This window comes from Rhipicephalus microplus, chromosome 3 (assembly GCF_043290135.1).
Source record: "Rhipicephalus microplus isolate Deutch F79 chromosome 3, USDA_Rmic, whole genome shotgun sequence".
NCBI classification, from domain to species: domain Eukaryota; kingdom Metazoa; phylum Arthropoda; class Arachnida; order Ixodida; family Ixodidae; genus Rhipicephalus; species Rhipicephalus microplus.
The window spans coordinates 136881282-136901433 of NC_134702.1; the positions used below are offsets into that span (position 1 = coordinate 136881282).

The 20152-nt window shown below is 43.2% G+C and overlaps 1 protein-coding gene across 2 annotated transcripts in view; it reads right to left on the minus strand.

The window, feature by feature from the left end:
• Positions 1–12289, minus strand: part of LOC119171162 (uncharacterized) — a 42675-nt gene extending 30386 nt beyond the window's left edge. The window contains exon 1 of one of the 2 annotated variants that reach the window (XM_037422191.2): positions 12157–12289. Coding sequence is in view for 1 of the 2 variants with exons in the window: in XM_075888483.1 (XP_075744598.1) it covers positions 12157–12240 (84 nt within the window). In the remaining variant the exon portion in view is untranslated. The remainder of the gene's footprint in view (positions 1–12156) is intronic. The other variant, XM_075888483.1, reaches the window with a different exon arrangement.
• Between the last annotated feature and the right edge of the window lie 7863 nt (positions 12290–20152).

Sequence of the window (20152 nt, forward strand, 5' to 3'; positions counted from 1 at the left end):
ATAAGTGAAGCTAGCGAAACGGCCGCCAAGGCATCATGAGCGTGGCATGAAGTCATGTTGTTACATGACACGCATCTCACGATTATCATGTTTGCACCAGTCACATACCTTCGTCATCCATTCACGTGCTGTAATACCAAATTTGGTACATGTGAAGCTAGCGAAACGGCAGCGAGCGCATCATCAGCGTGGCATGTAGTCTTGTTGTTACATGACACACATGTCATGCTTTTCATGTTAGGGTCTGTCGCTTGTGTTCGCCATGCAATGATGCCATAACATACCAGTTTTGCAACATGCCATGTGAACGAAACCACCGCATGAGCTGCAGGACCATGAAATAAAATCATGACATTCATGACATACCTCTCATGATTTTCTTGTTATGACTAATTAAATGTGTTCTTCATACAGTCACGTTATGCCGTACCAAGTTTGGTAACGATACCATTATTGAAACGGCCAGCAGAGCTAAATGTTGTAGATAGATAGATAGATAGATAGATAGATAGATAGATAGATAGATAGATAGATAGATAGATAGATAGATAGATAGATAGATAGATAGATAGATAGATAGATAGATAGATAGATAGATAGATAGATAGATAGATAGATAGAGTAATTACCTTACAAGCATTTCTACCGTACAGGTGGTTTAAACCCTGACATTTTAATCTGCAGGCTGACGTCGAACGTATAGCGTTGACACCACCTCTGATCACGATGGCTTGTTAATTCAGTTAGTGTCGACCACGGAGGAAGGAATTACTTCCATCGCTTCGACGCGAAATACCATTGTTCAAACGAAAAAAAAACTTCTGTTTCATGGAAACAATCTACAGTTTTTAATGGGCTTCCAGTTAATTAAAAACGCACTGTACGTTCAAGTAATGTAGAGCATTGCTGTGGTGGATGGAAAAGTATAAGGTTCACTGACCACTCTCAATGCCTGTCGTCTGCTAGAAAAGACAAAAGCAAATATACTGAGGTTCTATTTCACTTACATGTTACAATTACTCTGCTATTTTAAATAATTTTTTAAGAAGCTGCGTGCACTGAGATCAGTGGCTGCGTGACTTTTTTTTTTCAAATTTTGTCTACGATACAAAGCCATCTGCAGCCAATGTCAAATGGTAATTACTTTCTTGTTCTTTGTGGGCATCTCGTTTGCGCTTGTTCCGTCTTCAAAACATTCACGGCGAGAACATTCGCGGCGAGAACTCAATTCCAGTCTGTACAATTTCTGCACTGGTTTTCTGAAAATCTTCCCGTCTTGAGCTTTCACTCGACAAGCTCGTATTATTCCATCTTGTCCAGGGTAAACGTCTGTGATACGCCCAAGGGGCCAAACTCCTCTGGAAATACTAGACTCTTCGATTATCACCACGTCATTTACTCGGAGGCAGTCGCTGGGATGAGCTGGGTATAGATGAAGTGCCCGTAGTTCTAATAAATACTCTTTTTTCCATCGCATCCACATATGATCCATCGTCTTCTGTCTGTATCTCAACTTTTTGATGATGTCTCTTCGACCAGCTTGAGCACTGATGGCATCGTAGTCATTGTTGCTCTGATCCGGAGGCGCTAACAATGAACGTCCAACAAGAAAATGCGCTGGACATATTGGAGAGGGCTCTTCGGCGTCCGTATACGCGTAGGTAAGCCGTCTTGAATTAACAACTGCTTCTACCTCTAGTAGCATCGTTTCAGCTTGCTCGCTGCTGAGCTTGCTTTTTCCCATCACCTTGCGCAACAATGACTTCACAGTCTGGACAAGCCTCTCCCACCAACCGCCCCACCAAGGTGCACCTGGCATGATAAACTTCCACTCTATGCGGTAGTTCAGCAGAAAAGGTGTGAATGAAGAGCTCTTCATGACACTCCAGATGTTCCTGAGGTCCCGTGACGCTCTCTTGAAGGCGAGAGCGTTATTCCAGTACATTGTTGTGGGTACTCCTCTGCGAGCAAGAAACCTTCGGAACGCTAGACAGAAGGCGCTGGTCGTCGAAATTGCACTCGTTAGTTCAAGGTGTACTGCTCTAGTCATCGCACAGGTGAAGAGTTTGATATAAGCTTTTGATGTGTCACGATGTAGCTCATGTTGCTTTATATATAGTGGACCTGCTAAGTCCAATCCTACTACGTCAAATGGCCGTGACGATAGAAGACGGTCTTCAGGCATCGGCGCATATTGTACGTTCCCAGGTTTCACATTGTACCTTTGGCAGAGAAAGCATTTGTTGATGATTCGCTTGACTTCTTGTCGAGCGCGGATGATCCAATACCGCTGTCGTATTTGCATCATAGTGTTTGCCACACCACCATGCAAAGCTCTGCAGTGAGCCTCAATCACTACCAGAGACGTGAAACAATGTCTCTGTGGCAGTATGACCGGATGTTTTTCGTCATATGTGGCGTCCATTCTCTCGAGTCGTCCGCCAAGCCGAAGCTGTCTGTTTTGGTCCAAGAAAAGATGAAGATCGATCAGCCTAGACTGTTTGGGGAGTGGGTGTCCAAGCTGCAGTTGTTCAACGTCGTTCGCGAATACTTCCAGCTGAACATATCGGACCCAAAACATTTCAGACTTCCTTAGCTCCCGTGCCGAAATCGCTTCGCTGAGTGAAGTTTGAAGTCCACGGCATCGATCCACAAAGCGAAAGACCCAGGCGGTGACGCGCAAGAGCTTCTGCAGGTCGCTATGCTTCCTTATATTGATCACCGGGTGTAAGTTCCTGGATGACGCCTGAAGAAAAACATGTTGCGTCTCAATCCCTGCCTCTTCGTTTATCGGTTTGTACTGGTTAGGTTCTGAAGGCCAGCTTGATTTCGGCTGGGACAACCATTCAGGTCCATGCCACCAATAGCGACCTGCACGTATAGTCCTTGTCGTTATGCCTCTAGTAAGTACATCCGCCGGGTTGTCTTCGCCCGGGCAGTAGCGCCATAACGCTTTTTCAGTAATTTGCGTTATTTCAAACACTCTGTGCTTTACAAATCGACTCAACTTGCTATAGTTTCCGTGAATCCAGCTCAGTGTGATCATGGAGTCAGTCCACATGACGCAATTGAAATGCTTGAAATCCCACGAGGAGCAAATGTATTTTAGCAATCTGGCTCCCACTACCACGGCCATAAGGTCAAGCTTTGGAAGCGTTAAGGTCTTAATAGGTGCCACTCTTGACTTCGCTACTATGAGAGAGGTAGCGGAGTTTCCACCTTCATCAAATGCTCTCAAATAGGCACATGCTCCATAAGCCTTCAGGCTGGCGTCGACGAATATATGCAGTTCAGCCTCTTTAAGTGCTCCATGCAGTCCGTCTCTCACGCAACGCGGAATCCTTATGTGGCCGAGCTGTAATACATCGGCACACCAGGCTGCCCACTGCGTCTTGATCTCCGCGGGCCCAGGAATGGCCTAAAACCCAAAGGCGTTGAAACAAAAGCTTCGCAGTGATATTGAATGGCGACAGAATGCCAAGCGGGTCATAAATTCGAGAAGGAACACTCAATAGGGTACGTTTCCTGTCGAGCTGGCCAGCCACTAAATACTGGGCCACCGACTTGGAAGAAAACTTGAAGTAATCATTTCCTATATCCCATTGCATTCCCAAGACCGCAGCTGCTTCTCCGGATTCTCCTTCTACTTGCTCCTCCTGGTTGTCAAAAATGTTCTGCAGCTGATTGTCATTGGTCTTCCACTTTTTGAGCCTCATGCCAGCATCTTTCACAATAGTTTTAGACTGCTCATAGATGCACCGACCTTCATGGAATGCCTCCGCACCCACGAATAAATCGTCGACATAAAATGCCTTCTTTAATGTAGAAGCGAGCTCTTTGTCTTCGCATGCGTTATCTAAGTGGTAGTGAATAGTTGCCATGAGCAAGAAAGGGCTTGACGTTGATCCAAACGGTACCCGTGTCATGCGCCCTTCGACGAGCTTATGGTGTTGGCTTACGGAAATAGAGTCAAACCAGAAAAACCGGAATGCATCTCGGTCAGTCTCCTGTATCTCAATTTGTAAGAATGCCTTTTCGATGTCGGAATTGATAGCGACAGCGTACCACCGAAAGCGAAGAAGGATTTGCAGCAATTCTGGATTGAGATTCACTCCTTTATTCAAGCAGTCGTTAAGGGATGGTACGTGTGACGATGCGTCGAACACTACACGCAGTTTCGTAGTTAACGATTCATCTCTTATTACTTCCCGATGTGGCATATAATATATGGAGTGATCTCTATCCCGAGGAGTATACTTAGGCACCACTTCCGCGTGACCTATCCCCAGATATTGCCGGATTACTCTGTCATATCGCTGCAACATTCCTTTTATCGTTGATAGCTTCCGCGTTAATCTTTGTAGACGTGATAGCGCGATTTCCCGATTGTTCCCTAGGAGCGGTTTTTTATCTTCCTTCCAAGGCAACGCCACTGTGTATCTGTCGCTTTTCTTGCTAATGGTTTCATGTAATCGTGCAACAGACTCATGGGAGGAAGGTGCCGTTGAATCTTCGATGCCAATTGCTTCTAGTTGCCAAAAAGATTGCAAGATCTGCGACGTTGATTCGTCATCAACAATTGCTTGTACTTTCAGTATGCAGACCCTAAGGCTAGAGCTGCAGTCAAGAAAGGCTTTTTGGTGGCTGGGTCCTTGTAGCGTCCATCCGAAAGCTGTATCTATTGCTACAAGTCCTGGAACTTCTGCAGTTTTGACGATGCGTCTCGACATGATTTGCCAGAGGTGGTCAGCATCGATCAACAAGCTGAGGCTATTTTCCCTTTCCGCATCAAACTTCTTTTCGTCCGCAATGACCTTGCCTTCAAGACGCAAGTTCTGAACAAAATGGCTGTCAGCTTTCGGGGAAGCAATATCGTGGCAGATAACTGGAACAACGATTGCGCGCACCGTGCAGGTGTCAGAACCGTGTTGGCTACGGAGAGGAACTTCCACCACTTGAAGTCTTCCACAGTACTTGGTTATGAACAGCCAAACGTATTCAGCGAAATTTGAGTTTCTCCCAGCACCTGTAGGTGTAATGTCTTGGCGAGATCATCCGTGACGAAGGATCTATGACTCCCTCCGTCGAGAATCCCTCGGACAGACCTTGTTTTGCCGTTTTTGATGACAAAGGCGCGAAACGTTTGTAGCTATACTTCACTGTGATTTGTTGTGCCCCCGCTCAGTGAATCCTTCTCACACAGCATAACTCATTGTGACGACACCATTCCTATTGCGCTGCCGGAGGAGTCAACTGGACGAGAAGGTGCCGCTGTTTGGTTTGATGTATAGTGTGGGTCGCACATACTTGATGCGTGCCTCCCGTGGCAACTCGAGCAGGTAAGTTTGACGCGGCAAGAACGTGCCTGATGTCCTCGGGACGTGCATCGATAGCAGCGGTTGTCTTTCGCAAGCATTCCTTTCTTCGAATCGATGGCAAGGTTCGCGTCACAAGCGCGGGTGCCATGTTTCTTCGACTTGCAGAAAAAACACTCTCCCCAGCTGTTCGATGTGCTGTGTAGTACGGAAGCCATCCTGGTGCTGCCGCTTCGAGTCCTCTGTGCACGGTCATCCAGAAGTTGGTCATTAAAGGGCTTGCACTGCTCCCGACTTTCCAGCTCTATACGTGTATAAGTGAGCAGCTCCTTTAACTCCGCTTCAGATGTAGCAGCTGCCACGCTTGGCTCAAAGACATTGGCAGCAGACCCGTTTTCTCTTAGTGCCTGACTGCGCTTTGCACGTGTGTAGGCCAAAATGATGTCGTATGGTAGGGCTTTCTGTAAAATGTCAATCAGCATAGCGGATACGCTAAGCGTAGGAACATTTAGTGCAGTTAGACAACGGATATTCAGCTGCACAGCATCGTAAAGTCGCCTAAGGCCACAGACGTCGCTTCCCGACTTGATGTGAGGTAGATTGCAAAGCGCTGCTAGGTGGTGTTGCTCGATGCGTTTTCGATCTCCAAAGCGTTCCTTCAATAACTCGATGGCGTCTGCATAACAGACTTCGGAAGTCGGAAAACCACATATCGCAGCTGCTGCTTCACCCGCAAGATGATGACGTAGATAGAAGAACTTCGTCGTTATTGACAAAGCGTTGTTCAGGTGGACAGTTTGCTCAAAGTGCTCCCAGAAAGCCGACCATTCATGTATATCACCTCTAAATGTTGGCATGCCAAGGTTCGGCAGCCTTGGGCCAATTGCGCTTGGCACGTCAGATGGTGATGTGTTTGCGTTCTGAGGAGCAGCCGCTGCTTTACTGTCTCCATGACGCAAACCGTCTATCTTGCAGCGAATCTCAGCGAGCATGCTTATAGCTTCGTCATTATACTCTGCTGCCGTGATATACTCAGCTTCGAGCTCCTCGTCTGCTACGTGCTCCTCGAGCGCATCATTGATCTTCGAGAGCTCGTTGTTGCTCGCTGACAAACGGTCATAAATACATGTGAGTTTGGGCTTGTCCGCGGTAGGGTCACTTAGCAGTGACCTTGCTTCTTGCAGGAGCTTTGTGTTCTGGGCTCGTCAAGCGGAGTGCTTGGTCTTGAGGCGATCCATCGGATCCGGTGTTGGAGTCTAGTCCGGTCTACGCCGATCAGGAACGATTCGTTGCAGTCCTCGCCGCCCGCAAAACGACGCGGTCGAGTAGAAGGTCGCCTCGAGTCGTGCGATGAAGGAGACGTGTCCGCACGAGGGGTTTCGGCACCACGATGTAAAGGAAAACTACCGAACGGCGAAGAAACCAGACCAAACGCAGTTTCTCGTTTTCTACTCCTTCTTCTTCTTCCTTGCAGTACTAGTCTGCACAGGTTTATTCCTTTTCTTTTTCAACAGATGGTTTTCATTTTAATATTTTTTTCTTATCAAACATGAAAACAACACCACCCACGGTGGTATAGTGGTAATGGTGCTCGCCTGCTGGCCCTCAAGGGGGGAGAGGGTTCAAAACCTGGTTGCAGTGACCACAATGTCGATGGAGGCGAGAATGCTTGACCCCATGTATTTCGATTTCGTTGAACGTTAAAAGACACCATATGGGCGAAGAATTTTCGCGAGCTATTCATTAGGTCGTCTCTTACATGATGGTTTTGGGACGTTAAATACAGATACTATTACAGCAACAACTTAACAACCTGACCTAGCTCCTACATTGACGTTGACTCCTAGCTCCTACATTGACGGGAATTAACCCGGTCCTGTGCTTTCCGTTGCCGCGTTATACCTGCGTACATTTTATTCTTGTGGCGCCTTTATCCTCATCATCGTCGCTTTTTGTCAACATATTCTGGCGCATGACGCACTACTTGCAACACACATCGAGAGTCTGAAAATTCGGGAACAAGGCAGTGGGTCCGCAAGCTGCATTGCACAGAATCCTCTGGCGTTCGGTGAATCAGCAGAGTTTGAAAATAGGGTTAAACTCAGGCTGCGTGGGCACAGCGCCATAACGCGCACAGCGCCATATGTGGTGAAATAAAATTTATACGAGGTGCAGGCAATACGCTACCGTGGCTTGCATTGCTTCTGTTGCATCTCGCTGGTGACTTGAGACGTCTTGCCATGGTATTTTTAGGCCTTGGGTCAACACCAACGCAAAAACCCAAGATGAACTTCAGTTTTGCGCATGCGCCTTGGCGCGTCGCAATATTCCTGAGCCCCCAAGTTCTTGAGGCCTTAACATTCAGATGCTTTAATAATTCCTGATTTTTACCATCCTAAGGACGACATGTGTTTTTCTGGCATGCCGTAGTGGTGGGTCCGAAAACTTTAGGTAGTTCGGGCTCTTTAACGGGTACCTAAATTTACGATGTTCAATCATTACCACATCTATCAAAAATATAGCCGCAGTGGCAGAGATTTATTCCTGCGACAACCGGGTAGGTAGACGAGCACTGTAACGCCTTGACCACTATGCAGTCAGAGCCCCATTTACGGAAATGCCATAAGTCGCAAACCGACCAATTATCGGCCGCATATAGGTATATATGTCTGCATAAGTGGTTTTCCTTTACGATACATTGATGTATATCTGGAGGGGTCTGTTGAAATATGGTGTTACAAATTACACACTCGCGTATAACAGTTAAAGAACACCTGAACCCTATTGAATTTGCTTCATTGTGGCCGAATAATTTCGGCCATACTAGAATAATCTGAGCCATTCAATGTTATATCATATGTTTTTTCATTTCTAATAATAATATTATCACTTTTACTATTATTATTATATATAAAATTATGAATATTATATCGCACAAAATGTCCAACAAGTAATTTCTATACTCTGCCAATACTGGGTCGTTAAGTAAGGTTTATGGTATCAGTGATCTCGGTGTTCTTTTTGATTGGTTGCTAACAAAGCATGCTAAACTTTGAATGCTCGCAATAAAAGTGCTGCCATGCGCGGCCTTCATTCTCTCTGTGTTGACAGAATATCTCTCGAGAATTCAGTTCTCGTATAGTCTTCCACAAATTGCACACAGCATTATGTCTTGCTCAACTTGAGCATAAATGCATATCTGATCAGCAATTGCCTTCTGAAATCCAGCAGTAACACCACTTAGCGAGCTCGAAAAAACTCGTAAAAGTGTACCACCATTATTTCGCTAAAATTGCAGTGGTTGCTGCTTCAAGCGGCTAAAAATTACACTTTCCATCACTTTACTGCCAACTAAATCACGCTGAGCTGTTATTTCTTTACAACCTAGTTCAAGGTAAGATATTCTGCCCTTCCCAGTTCCTGATAGTTCAGGGTACAATGTCCTCTCTTTCTCTGATGTATTATTTTCGAATTCCGCTTAAGTTATCCAGAAAGAATTGACTGTCGTATGTAGCTGCCTGCTTTTTATTGTAAGTTGTTACTTGAACAAAAGTTTATTGTGCAATACTACAGTGTCATTGAGAAACTTGAAAGTGTCTTGTCTCCGTGACGATTTGCACTTGGCTGCATTCCATGTAAAAAAAGGTAGCGTAGTTTAAACAGGTAATTATCAAATGTTTTCGCACTTGCTATGCACTGACTACGTAGCCTGAAGGAAATTTACGCGCAGAAACGTGTGTGCCTTTGGTAGTGGTTGACTGGCTTTATACCGAAAGTCGCGTTGGTAATCAGACGTTGTGATGCCCGATGGCAATCTACGCTTGTACCGTGCAATATTGCTATGTTATTACATGTTCGGTGAAACCTGTGTACGGAATTCGTGTCTTTCTTAAGCATGATAGTTATTTTTGTTCAATTTACAACACTAGAAAGTTACTCCAACTTTATTTCTAAGCATAGGCCCGTGTGCTCAGATTTGAGCGCATGTTAAAGAACCCCAGGTAGTCGAAATTTCCGGAGCCCTCAACTACAGCGTCTCTCATATTCATATGGTGGTTTGGGGACGTTAAACCCTACATATCAATCAATCAATTTATTTCTAAGCAGACGCATGGCCAAGTTGTAGAACACTTGCTGACTACGCAAATGGCCTGGTTTTCATCCTCACTCGGACCCGAAATGTCTTTTTTTTTTTCGTTTTTCTCAATTTTCAGTTATCGATAGGATGATTTTTCGCTCAAAACCACCAACCCCCAATCCAGAGTTTCTGCGAAACGAGCTTTTTAACGCTGTCGCGTTAATATTGCATTAATGGTGGAACGGAAGGTGGGGTACGTTTTCAAAAGGCAATTTTTAGTGTCCAGTTGGCAAGAAATATCGCTAATAGCCACCGTTTCTACGCGCACAGAGATTTATAGACACCAGTCTTAGCAGTCACGTTATAGGTCATTCTTAGTCACAATACTTGCGCATGACAAGCTTGCATACCGATCATTTTTGATTGAACTCCATAAAGTTTGAGTATCAAGTCATTTACATAATTCAATCCGCACGCAGTTCATACAGTCAACACGAAGTCATAATTCTGTTTGTCTCACTATGAGCGCTCAATCAACACGCCAAAAATGATTTAATTAAAACACTGTGGACAATCTGTTTACGAACTCAATTGAAATTCTGTATATGCAAACAATAAACTTAAACACAATGTAAATCTTCAGGAAAAGTGGAATAACAGTGAGATGTGTCCACCGTAAATATCAAATAAGCTTCCAAATTACACTTTTAACAGATATGTGTTGAGAATAACTTGAGATTATTGAGGGTAACCTGAACAAGATTGTGATTTTTTAGATGATGGTGACTGCAAACCTTTTAATAAACGGGAATACTTCTGGCTGGGAAATGATTTCTGAAGCTATACTTCATTTCAGTGACATGAGCTGAATTCATATAAACGAATCATGTGAATGCCTATATAAAAAGTTATCTATATAGATTCATGTAAAACTTTATAAAAATGCTTGATATAAAGCCGTATATAGGTAGCTGCAATGTATTCGATATATATATATTGCAACTTCCATGTACGATTAAGACTATGTACTATGCTGTATATGCTACCTATATAGCGACATCAGGAATCGGGCATATCGGGTTATGTAAGTCCCATATATCAGAAATTTTTATAAAGCCTGATATTCGAAATTCTTGAAGTCGCCTAACATAAAAATATTATTAGGTTCACATATTCGTAAGTGCCGTTTCAGAGGTTGGAATTCGTACTGTGACAATCTTCTGTACTTAAAAGTTGTCTGTTATTCTTCTCGTGTTTAAAGAAAGTTGTGTAACCCTATAAAGAAGGTGATACTGTGTAAAGTCAGCAGTAGTGTAGCTACTCCAAGAACCAGTACATTTTATGGTGTGACAGTTCTTAGTTTTTGGTCTTGTGTTGAACTAGCTCAACTGCAGTCACACCAGTGACAGAGTTGAGCTACTACGTGTCACTCTGATAGAGTATACCCACTTTAAAATGGCGTTGCATATCTAGCCACCCAATAGCTACTCTAGCTGACGACAAAATTGATTCCGTGGCTTCACCGTCCTCTTTTTTTTTTCGAATGAACATGTGAGTAAAGCCAAACTCGCATCATAGCGTAAATAATTTTAGGAGTTTCGTCTGAAGGGAACACATGTGATCACCATCACGCCTTTACGGGTTGCCGCCTCATTGTAATGTGTGCATATCAGAGAATGAAGCGTCTATTTAGTGCGAACCTAAAACAGTTCGCTTCACATCAGTCTACGACTATACCAAGGAAGCGCTAGCGACGCTTCGGCGTGCTTCTCGATCAACACTATACACTCGCTTTCATCTACAGCAGCTGCACCAGACAGTTTGTTTATAATATCCGATGTGACCTCAACTTGCTTAAGAAAAATTATACTACTCCTTGTCACACCCTTTTTCTAGAGAACATTGCCGTGCTTTAAAATGTGACGCAGCTTATGGTGGAGCTCAATCCGGTTTTTGTGACCCCGCTTACTGCGCATGGAAAACAGGGGCCCAAGGACTGCGAGAACATGCTCACGCACTAGTGCGTTAGGCTCTGCGTAAGGGGCTCGGTGAGATGCTGCGGCCTCACCCCCTTACAATCTCTTAGCAATTATGTGAAATCATCGGTGAAGCAGGTTCTGCAGACGCCCGATAAACTACACATTGTATCTTAGACAGAACGGGCTTGTGCGCACTAGCGCGTTCAAGCCTGCCTAAATGGCTGGGTAAGAAACTTTGGTTTTTCCCGTTAAACTCTCGTATCAATCACGTGATGGCGTCGGGACATGAGATTCTGCAGCAACAAACGCATGTGCTCTCCCGCATGCCATGATGCAACAACAGGAGTGCTGGACAACTAACATAATTTATATATATATATATATATATATATATATATATATATATATATATATATATATATATATATATATATATATATATATATATATATATATATATATATATATATCACAAATCTAGTTCAAATTCATTCTTGGGGCTTCGAAACGAAAACATCTTAGCGGTGCTTTCACTATCCGAATTTCGGGTGTCCTTAAACGTCATAGTGACAAATGCGTTTAAATTATGTTTTGGTAACTCCTTCATTCTCTGAGCTGACTTTTTCTATTTTGGACAATACGTCCCAAAAGCAACCATAGTTTTCTCTAATACATTCAACCACAGTTTTATAAACTGTCGCACAATAATCACTAACCATTACTGATAACCAATAACATATAAACGTTCATTTTTTTCTTTTAAATTTCGAAAAAAAATGCTCACCCTTGAGATGCCTCGATGTCGTTCCTGTTTCACCTTACAGCCAATGCACGTTTCTTCATTCGATTGGTTATCAGTGCCTCTCATTTATATACTTGTAAATGCTAGCCCAGCGAGCGTACAGGTGACATTGATCTAACCATCTATAATCCTGTGAGATCGATCATGTATGATCCTGTAAGATTTTTTTTATTTCTTGCTGTGCTTACTGAAACGTTACTATTTTACATCTGTGATGGTGTACCATGGCTGATATCCCCATGGAGCAGATTACCCTTTCCAGCTAGTCATTTAGTAGAAAACGACTAATAAAAGAATCCACGCTTAGCGCAACTCATTGTAACTGATGAATTAGGTAGCAAGATAATGAAAAATGCACACAGCGAGTGCCTATTTAAGGTGTGTCATTCTGGGAGTTTGTCAAATGGATTTTTTTAATCTTCGCCGCATTATCGTGAACAATGAATAGCAGAATAACACATAAGTAGAGATCATTTACTTCAACAACTTGGGAGACTGGGTAATTTGATGATTCATATCGTAAGCTGTTATTGCGGAAACCGTCACGGGATTTTAAAAATCGAGACAGCTATGTTTTAGAGGTGCCAAGAGTAAAGGAAGCGTGGAGGTTGACAACTTTCTTGAGGTTCTCTTTGGTGTTTCACTTTCTAAACCTCAGTTTCTTTCTTTTTGTCTTTGAAAGTGCTTCTGCTTTTTTTCTCTGTACTTGTAATTTTCTTTTTGTGGTCCTTTTTGTGTTTTTTTATTTCTCACCTATATTTTTTCTAATCTCTAAACATAGTTTACTTTCACGTCTTTTATTAGCTATAGTAGTATTGCTTGCTCGTAATACATTCACTGGTGAGCTCAAACAGCAACAGGTAGAAGATTTATCTTTTGCGTGACGGTTCGCTCAGTATGCTACAGCTGACCATTTTATGTGTAGGTTTATCTGCTCTTTGTCAAACAACAACGGTAGCATACAATCCCTGCAGGTGACACCCAGGCACCATGAAGTGATACACACGTAAACGTATACACTCTTAATAAGGGCCGCTTGGTAGGAACTCCTACTAAATTGTGCGAAATTTGTCGAGCAGGGATCATAGCATTTAAAATGACTATGTGATTATTTTGAATTTCCACTAAGATTGCCTACATCATCATTAGCAATTACAAAGTTTTTTATGGAATCGCAACACAAAAGAAATCTGCTAGAATGTATCAGTGTGTTTTGAAAATGACAGTTTCCTTCTTAAAATTTTGCGGATGAACCTGGTTCTACCAACGTTGCAATGAGCCTATAGAGCCAATGAAAAACAATGAAGTCCTTTCCAGTCCAAACGCAGTTCTCAAAAGAAGACCTTGTAGCTTTACAGAGGAGCTGGTGCTATAAAATCAATGGGTCGTATTTATTGTTGCTGGAGAAAAATTAGAGCCAGGCCACTCGCAGTTCTTCATCCAGGTTAGGATGAAACTTTTTGTAAATATTTTGGCCTTCTTATCAATAGTTGATTGGTCGTTTTTTTTGTTTCCTGTACCAATTCATGTTTACAGGATGGGGAAACACGAACACAAGAAGGAAATAAAAACACCACAAAAGCCGACTCACAACTGAATGTGCGCCCCTAGGAGATAAAAAAGGTCTGAAAATTGATTTGGGCATGCCCTTGCGCTACAGAAAATTTTAATCTGGAACGCGTAGAGGTCTATGTGAACGATAAACGATAAGGCAACAGAGATCATCCTTACGCAAGTAACTGACGGTCGCCTCACGCATATGGGCTGCCAAAACTATGGGTATCTTATTTCTTAATAATCAGATGCATTTCTTCATTTTTATGCCAGCACAAAACTACGCGTGAATAAAATTGAAGACTCCAGTGAAAACCTTTCAACTTTTTTTTCTACACTCTATCGCAGTGCTGAACTTTGAAGTTAGGATAGTTAGAAACTTCATTTCTGTCACCAGTCACAGTGCAGTGAGCAACGTCAACAATCACATATTGAAAACAAAAAAAAAACAGCAACAGTACAGATGTAGACGAAGTTCAAATAGATCGCGTAAAATATGCTGCAGGCATAACCGCATCGGTTCTTGAAGATATAATACCTGCTGAGCAACGTGAACATTTCGAGTGAAAACATAAATAGCCAAGGAAGCAGGACTTTCAAAAGGAGAATTTACTACAATCATTACCATTCTACATCTATGCGACCCATATCTTTACAATTTGGCCGAACCCACGTACCTTGGGAATCAACGGTATGCGAAGCATGCGGATACAAGCTGAACGTGTTTATTTTTTATTTAGCGATACTTTAAAACAGGGCGTACAATATATGTAAAACTCGCACACACACACACACCAACACATACAAAAAACAGCCGGATATGTTTATTATTTGCATTTACTTCTACTCGCGTAACGATGCCAACAGCAACATAAATATCAGAAACACCAGACGCAGTAAGCGGATTGAAGCGCAGGTGTTTTGTGCTACGGCTGTCGAAGATGGTAACTGTCAACACTGCTACGCAACTCCATCTCAGCGGATGACGCCTACCTAACGATTGACGTTAGGTAGGCGTCTATCTTAAGAGTACACATGTAATGTTTATAGAATTTCATAGGCAGTACAGTACCAGAATAGACGCTGCGCGAACATTAGGGTCTATTTGTAGAGTATTTCCGAGACCTCGCGTGGTTCTGTGGTAGAATAGTGGATCGCCACACATAATGCTAGGGTTCGATTCCCACTGTGACACGGAGAATCGCGTTCGTCCCGTAAACGCTGCCTATGTCAGCTTTTTCTTGAGTGCCAACCACTGGCACGCGTAAGCTCGCGTCTACGCGTCAAAAACGTCTAATGCGCCTCTCGGCTTCGGCGTCGGAGGGGCATACGCGAGGAGGCGCGAGGGATCAAGCCAGGCTTGCTATTTCTGCCACGCGTACATCACGTCACCACGCCTACAGCGGCGCCAACCAACCAGAGGCCGCGATGCTTCCGAATACTGTGCTTGATAGCCGCCGCTTCGAAGGCACGGCGGAGTGCTGGAAGCAAGCACGGAAACTTCTCCAAACGTTGCTGAGTGACCGATTCGTAATCTAGAACGACAGCGACATGACGAACGACTGCGAGTGCTACCAGCGTGATAAGGTTTCGTGCCGAGTTCGAGCGACGCCGACAAATCCAGCGTGTGCCGGCCGGCTGTGCTTGCGCCGGTCCCGAGTGCGATCGTCAGCCGAGCGAAAACATAGTACATGCTGCTGGAACATGTCGGTGTTCTTGTGCTTTGATCTGTGATTTTCTGGGCTAAAAACGAGTGTAAACACACTTCGAAGGTTCGAAGCTTTCAGCGTGAGCCCTGGCCTATCGCAGAGCATATTGAGAGTGGTGTCATCTGCATCCAGCGTAGGCACCTACCGTCGAGTTCGTATGAACCAGCTTACGCGAGTAACATCGGCTAAAAAATTGATGGTAGTTTCCGCTGCAACATAGATACTATATACGACACTCGAAACATCGCGTAGTGCATACGGAGTTTTTATCTGCACTGTGTTTGTTTGCAACACCGATATTCATCACGGCAGTGAACCTCGCACTAGCACACACATTTCGGAGATGGGAAAGAGTACGTACTTATATGAGTGTATTGGCGGATTGTACGACGCTGAAACATTCGTTGCCTTCGGTGCAAACTGTTTTCGTGTGTTGCCAAGCTGATAACAAGCGTGCGCTGGTTGGTAGCAGTGTGATGTGACTTCGTGTCGGGTACCACTGACGCTGACACATTCAGCTGTCAGCGGTCTCATTTCCATTGACGTACAAGATTGAAACTCGAACGTGCATTGCAGTGTTGATCTAAAAAAATGTTGCAAGATTAAGTGAGTCTGGTATTGCCCGCTATTTCACTTCTCAATTTTTCTGCTTCTCTGCCACGCTCAGCAGTACATACGTTGTTTTGAAGCGCTCTAACTCACACATTCTTAAGTCCTAGTTCATTCTGTTCCTCATAAGTATAGGCATAAAATGGCGCTTCTTCGTCGTTTTACAGTTTACTATTTCATAACACGCATTTTGTTTACAGCTGGACAGATTACTGAAAACCTTGTGAGAAGCACCAGATTGAAATCAGCTACACGATGACATGATAGTAGGAAGAGAAGGCCACCACAAGTATGCAGAGAATGAATGAAGGTGCACTTGTACTGTACCACACTTTGTTTAGAAAAAAATGCAAAAAGCGCCTAATGTGACTTACGAGACCGTTTAGAGCTGTGCATGTATTATTTGTTTCTCGAGACTGTAATGAGATGAAGATACAATTAGATGGTCTTGAACATTGAATCTTTGTATGTGTTTCCGAGGACTGCTTCATTGCTGTTCAGTTTTTTAGTATACACATTAACTTGTAATATGTATACATGCACCGAAGAATATTCAAAATATCAAGATATTCAGTTTAGCTAGGTTAGAAAACTTGCCAAAAGTTCTGTACGGTGCTCTGGTGCAATGCTATGACCGGTATCTGTCGCATCAAAAATTTCGGGCAGGCTTTATGGCATAATAGGGTATTTTTACCATTGAATATATGTGAAATCCTTCTACGCAGTGCTTGGCTGCAATCTTAAAAACAATATCTGTCTCATCAAGAAGTGTCAGATGCCTTTTGTAGATGTTAAAAGATATTTAAACTGCCAGCAAAGTGGAGAAGCCTTCAACGCAGCACTGATCTGCAATCCTAATCCAGCTTAGAAGCCATTTTTAGTGCTCCTTAACACGTTCACCTAAAGGTATTAAACACTGGAATGATCTACTTGGTTTGGTCAGTAACACCAGTGTGTCTGACTTTAAAGCAAAGGTTGACACACTGGTTTAAAACACAAAGTTTAAAACAAAAAGTCAGACACACTGGTTCGTAATACCACTGTGTCTGAATTTTGGCAGCCACTTGTTGTATTCCTCTCATTTTTCTAGTTCTCTCATTTTTACTGGGCTTCAATTAGGAGGTAGTGATATTTCTTTACGTTAGCACATTTATTGTGACACTACTGTTTCAATGCTTTCGTTTTCTATTTATGTACATAACTCCTGCAGTAGCTGTGCATTGGGCTACAGTATTTGAAAATAAATAAATATATTATCAGAAAGGGTTGCACTCAGTGCTAGGTTCTAATATTAGGACTGATATCTGTTTCATCATGAAGTTACGGGTGTGGTTTGTTGCGTTAAAGGACCTTTTGGCTGCAGACAACGTCCAAAAGCCTTCTGTACAGGGTTCAGTTGCAATCTTATGACCGATATCTGTGACTTCATGAAGTTTTTTGTGTGATTTCTGTTTCTAGAGAATATTTTGACGACAGACAACGTATACAAAAACCAGTTGCATCCTTTTGAGCAATATCTCTCACATCATGAACTGTCAGGGTTAGTTTGTTGCGTTAGAGCATAGTTCGACTACAGGCAATGCCCAAAAGCACTCTACGCAGTGCTTGGTTCCTATTTTATGTCAATATTTGTTGCATTATTGGGAGCCAGGTGTGCTTTTTCGTATTCGAAGATATTTCTAAAACACACATTATCAAAAGCCTTTTATACAGGGTTCAGTTGCAATCTTATGATCGATATCTCTGACATCATGAAGTGTCGGGTGTGGTCTGTCGCTTTAGAGAATATTTTAACTGCAAAGAACGTCCAGAGGTCATTCATACAGGATTCACTTGCAGTCTTTTGAGCAACATTTGTCACATGATAAAGTGTCAGGCACAGATTGTTGTGTTAAAGCGTGTTTCGGCTACAGACTATGTCCAAAAGCATTCTATGCAGTGCTTGGTTTCTATCTTCTGACCAATATTTATTGCATCATTAGGAGCCAGGTGTGCTTTCTTTCATTAGAAGATATGTTTAAAACACACATCATCAAAAGGCTTCTAAGTGTTTCTCACTCGCAGTCTTATGACCTAAATCTGTGACATCATGAAGTGTCGACTGTGGTTTATCGCAATGGAGAACATTTTGGCTGCAGACAACGTTCTAAAGCCTTCTGCACAGGGCTCAGTTGCAACCTTATGATCGATATCTGTGACATCAAGAAGTGTCGGATGTGGTTTGTCACTTCAGAGACTATTTCAACTACTGACAACATTCAATAGCCTTCCATACATGGTTCAGTTGCAATCTTATGATCGATATCGGTGACATCACGAAGTGTTGGGTGTGGTTTCTCGCTTTAGAGAATATTTTGACTACTGACAATCAAAAGCCTTCCATACGTGGTTCAGTTGCAATTTTACGATCGATATCTGCGACTTTATAAAGTGTTGGGTGTGATTTGTATGTTTAGAAAATATTTTGACTACAGAGGACGTCCAGATGTCTTTCATACAGGATTCAGTCGCAGTATTTTGAGCAATATCTGTGACGTCACGAAGTATTGGGTGCGGATTGTCGCTTTAGAGAATATTTTGACTTCAGACAACGTCCAGAAGTCTTGCGTACATGATTCAGTTAGTACAGCATTATAACCAATATCTGTCAGGCACAGTTAGTTGTGTCAGGCACAGTTAGTGTCACAGTGTCATAGCGCAAAGTTTCAGGCACAGATAGCTGTGTCACAGCGTATTTCACTTACAAAAAATGCCCAGAAGCATTTCACGCAGTTCCTATCTTATGACCAATATCTGTTGCATCGTTAAGAGTCAGGTGTGGTTTGATGCACTAAAGGATATTTCTATCGCAGACAACATCCGGAATCCCTTTACGTACGTCTATATTGTAGTCATATCCTAAATCTGACACATCATGAAGTTTTGGGAGTGATTATTAAGTCGACGAGAGCTGTAAGTTATGAAGTGTAAATGTACTGAATGTACCAGGATATTCAGAATATAATAAATATCGTAGTGTAGGGCTGGCATGACGATAGTTATAGCGCGAGAACGAAACGACGACACAGAGACAAGAAGGACACGAAGGAGTGTCGTCCTTTTGTTCTCGCGCTATAACTATCGTCATGCCATACCAACTAGGCCAAGCTGCTACACTTCTAAGTAGGGCTAGCAACCTGGTGATTATTACACCTTGGTTTTTTTTATAAAACTGATTTATAAACATAATTAGTGGGCGACCGCCCCTTAGTCACCGAAAAGAGGGGGGTGCAATGCCAGCTCCATAGATCAATATAATAGGGAGATGGGCGCTAAAGCAGCCCCTACATTGACATAATATGAAATGGGGGAGTACAGAAGCGAACATTCCCCCCCCCCCCCCCCCCGCCTGCTTAAGGAGAGCCCTGCGCACGCCTGTGATAGACACACAATATGCTAGACTTTAATTTTCGTTCGCGGGAGCAGTGACACACCGCTGTTGATTTCTGGAGGATAACGCTGTAGTTACTTTGCTTACTGCGATCTAAAGTACTCCTAAAATAGTCGAAATGGCGGCGTGTGGAGCACTATCAATATTTTAACGCGCTATCGTATCTTCGGCGTCGTACGAACCCGCTCTAGTTCAGAACGCGTTGTTCTGTGCTGAGCTAGGACAGATCTAATCGAGTAGATCAAGCAGCACTGTGCATCGGCCTTGCACACGTGAGCGTCAACGTGGTTGACGCGTTTCAGTGGTTGCGCGCCCTTTTCCTCTACAGGCGCGACTAGACGCTTTTGACACGTGGGCACGTGCGTACTCGTGGTAGTGGTTGGCACTTTACTGCTCAAGCGTTAACGTTTCCCATGTGTGTTATCGCCGTTCCGAGATACCAAGTAATTGTATATTGCATTTGGCACATGCACACATACCAGTGCCACATAGTGCTTGATCACGTACGCGAGGAGATTGTGACAATATGGGTGTCATGACCAGCGCATTATATTCGCGAAGCCATCTTACCCTCCCTTACTTATTTTGGTGTACCCGAAGTTAAGGCTGTGATCATGAGAGCACCCAGACGTAAGTGGCTAGATAGATAGATAGATAGATAGATAGATAGATAGAT